Consider the following 3720-nt stretch of genomic DNA (forward strand, 5'->3'; position numbering starts at 1 on the left):
TTCCTTTCTTACCAGTGCGTACTGTCAATAAAGTTGTGGGGGCCTAGTTTTATGTAGATTTTGGCTGTGAGAACAAAGGTTTGACTGAGTAGATGCTTTCACACCAATGCTTCAAGGTGTGGGGAAAGTATCGGGTTGCCCAAGGTGTGGGGAAAGTATCTGGTTGCCCTTCAGGAAAAGTCAGGTTTACACTGCCGGGATATCTTAGAAGGGAGAAACGCCCTGATTCCACGAGGTTTCTACCGAATTGACAGTGACTTATACAAAAGACAGGTGTTCCCGCAACTCTGCAAACCCGGTTCTTTACAATATTATATATAGAGAGAATTTGCCTAGTGGTCTGTCTGCTGTACTTTTACTGTATAATACTTGTGGGCTCACATTTGACATTAATAAGATGGCTCGGTGGGTAAAGTACTTGCCACCAATCCTAATGACCTGAGTTTGATTGATCCCCAGAATTCGTGTGGTAGAAAGAGAAAACTAACTCCCACAAGCTGTCCTCGAACTTCACACACAGGGAGAGACAGAGAGAGGAAAGATTTCTGTGTAGTTCTGGCTGCCCTGGAACTCTCTTTGAACTTACAGAGATCCACCTGCCTCTGCCTCCGCCCCTGCCTCTGCCTCCTGAGTGCTGGGTCTAAAGTGCACACCACCACCTGGCGGGATTTTATTTTTTAATAGAGTAAACAGCTGGTCATGGTGGCCCACACCTTCAATCCTGGAGAGGCAGAAGCAGGCATATCTCGTCTGTATAATGAACTCCAGGGCAGTCAAAGTTCTGTAGTGAGACCTTGGAGAGACAGAGGCAGAGAGGGAGAGAGGTGGGAAGGGAGCGCTGGAAGGGGGGAGGGGGGGCAATGCATACCCATCTCCGAAGTCCCATCGGTAGAAGAAGGAAGCTGACTTGAAGAAGTCGCTCGGGTCATGGAGGAGGAAGGAGATTTTGAGGGTTTTCTTGGTGATGTAGGAGTTCGGCCAAGACACAGAGGAATTTTGGGTAATGACTAGGTTTCCCACAAGTGACTCTGAGAAAGACAAAAGGAGAGTGAGTCTCAGAGGCAGGGAGAGCCAGAGCGTGACCTCGGGCAGGAACAAAGCAACCACTCCCTGGTTCATCCTCCTCCGACCTTCAGAACTACGTGCAGTGTGGGGGACCCCATAGATCCCTCAACGCAGAGACATCCCAGTCACCCCCTGCTGGCAGCGACTCACAGCACATGCCAAATGCTCAACCTGTGTCCCTGCCCCCACCTCCCTTTCACAGTGACACTACTCTTTCTGGCAAAGAGGCCACCCACCAGGAAGAAAGGCATGGGCTGAAGGAGGACATGATGCCAACACTTGTAATTCCAGCACCTGGAAGGCTGGGACAGGAGGATCAAGAGTTCAAAGCCATCCTTGGCTACTCTGTGAGTTGGAGGTCATCCTGGGCTACATGAGACCCCGTCTCAAAACAAACCAATTTGCATCAGAACTGAACACATATAGACTATTTTTGCTGTTGTTAATATTGTCTAAGAAATACAGCGTAACAACTACTCCTATGGGGTTTATATAGTATCAGACCCTGTGAAACATGGGGGCGGGATTTAAAGGATATGGGAGGGGCTGGGAATGTGGCTCAGAAAGCGGTCAATTGCCTAACACACAGGAGGCTCTGAGTTCCATCCCCAACACCAAGAACATAGCGGAGGACTAGAGCTGGTGCAATCACAAGGACCAGAATTCAGATCCCAGCATCCACAAGGGATGGCTTGCAGGACGTCTGCGGCTGGAGTGTTGAGCTGTCTGCTGCCCTCTTCTGGCCTTTGTGACAACTGCATGCATTTTCGTTAGCAGAGTTTATGTGCTTGGTTACATAAATTCTGTGCTTGCATTACCTCCTAGATAATTTTACAAGCATGGTCATTTCCACTCAGGACATTAAAACTCACCTGAAGGGTCATGATTAATAATTGCATAAATTGGGACTATTGAGATGGCAACCATTGAGTCAACCTACCATTGAGTCTGACGGTCTGAGTTCAATCCCCAGGTCCCACAGAGAAGAAAGAGAAAATCAACTCCTGCAAGTTGTCCTCTCACCTCCACATGGACACCATGGCACAGGTGCCCACATACATGTACACCCTCACTAAATAAATAAATGTAGTAAAAAAAAACACTTTTAAATACTTATGTACATTAGCTGCGTGTCATAGCATATGCCTAAAATCCTAGCCCTGAGGAAGCTGAGACAGGAGGATCTTCTTGACTTCAAAATCAGCCTGGGCTCTCTAACAAGATTCCTTCCCTTCCACAACTCCTGAAAAAGGCACACAAATTACTTCAGTGTCTTTAATCAGTCCCCTAAGGGTTGTGTATGTCCCCTGTTTATATCCCGTTTTCCCTATTATCGTCATCTTGCGCGGCAAGCATTGCTCAGGTGAAGGCTGATTTCTTGAAGGTAAATTCATTTGACTATAAGCCCCAAGTGGGTGCTGGGATCTGGACTCTTAACTGCCAAATTGTTTCTCTAGGTGTGTGTGCCTGGTGCTTTAGGAGGTCAGAGAAGGTTGTTGGATCGCCTTGGGCAAGAGTTACAGACAGTTGTGAGCTGCCATGTCAGGGCCGGAAATTGAATCACAGTAGTCTTCAAGAGCAACAAATGCCCTTAACCACTGAGACAATTGTCCAGTCCTTTAAAAAAAAAACTGTTGTAATTACATTTATTTGTTTATCTATCTATCTATTTATTGTGTATGTGCATGTGCGTGTGTGCCTGTGCGTGCAATCATGCCATGACATGAATGTCAAGGTCAAAAGGTAACTTGCAAGAATAGGTTTTCTCTTTCTACCATGTAAGTCCTGGGGATTGAACTCAGGTCTTTCAGCTTTGCAGCAAGCACCTTTGCCTGCTGAGCCATCTCGCTGACCCTATTTTCCGACTCTTTTTTTTTTTACTTAATGAACAACCAAGAAACAATTCATGTTTATAATTTGCATTTTTGTTTGATTACTGCCAATTATCAAGGCTGGATTTTTTTTTTTTCTGCCCCAAGAGCTTAAGAGCAGCAGAGATGGCTCAGTTGGCGAGGTGCTTGCTTTGAAAGAATGAGTCAAAACAGCTGGGCATGGTGGTGGATTGCGTTTGTAGTTCTGTTGCAGGGTATTTGTTTAACTATGTAAAGATGTGTTGCTGTTTTACCTTGCCTGCCTAAGGCACCTGACTGGTCTAATAAAAAGCCGACCAGCCATTAGTGAGGGAGAAGGGATAGGCGGTACTTCCAGGCAGGGAGAGTAAGGAGGAGGAGGAATTTAGGTTTGGGGAAGAAAGAAAAGGAGATGACAGGAAGCCACCAGGGAGATGCCAGGGGCCAGACAGACAGACAAGGAGGAAGCAGGAAGGTAGGACATACAGAATGAAAGAAAGGTAAAAAGCCCCGAGGCAAAACATAGATGAATAGAAACAGGTTAAAGTTAAACGAGCTAGTGGGACAAGCCTAAGCTAAGGCTGACATTCATAATTAATAACAAGTATCTTAATTTGAGAGCTGGTTGTCGGCCCAAAGAAAATGCCAACTACATAATCCCAGTGCTGGGGCTTAATGGCCAGCCAGCCTGTCTAACTGGTGAGCTCACCAATGGGAGATCCTGTCTCAGTCTAAAAGGGTGGATGCAGCCTGAAGAACAATGCCAGAGGTTCTCTCTCTCTCTCTCTCTCTCTCTCTCTCTCTC

At 46.5% G+C, this 3720-nt stretch overlaps 1 protein-coding gene across 1 annotated transcript in view; it reads right to left on the minus strand.

Moving 5' to 3' along the window:
• The window catches only part of Tmem130 (transmembrane protein 130), a 21847-nt gene that overhangs the window by 9807 nt on the left and 8320 nt on the right, over nucleotides 1-3720 (minus strand). The window contains exon 3 of the mRNA XM_005368049.3: nucleotides 869-1028. Coding sequence (XP_005368106.1) covers nucleotides 869-1028 — 160 coding nt within the window. The remainder of the gene's footprint in view (nucleotides 1-868; nucleotides 1029-3720) is intronic.

This window comes from Microtus ochrogaster, unplaced genomic scaffold (genome assembly GCF_000317375.1).
Source record: "Microtus ochrogaster isolate Prairie Vole_2 unplaced genomic scaffold, MicOch1.0 UNK27, whole genome shotgun sequence".
Lineage (NCBI taxonomy): Eukaryota > Metazoa > Chordata > Mammalia > Rodentia > Cricetidae > Microtus > Microtus ochrogaster.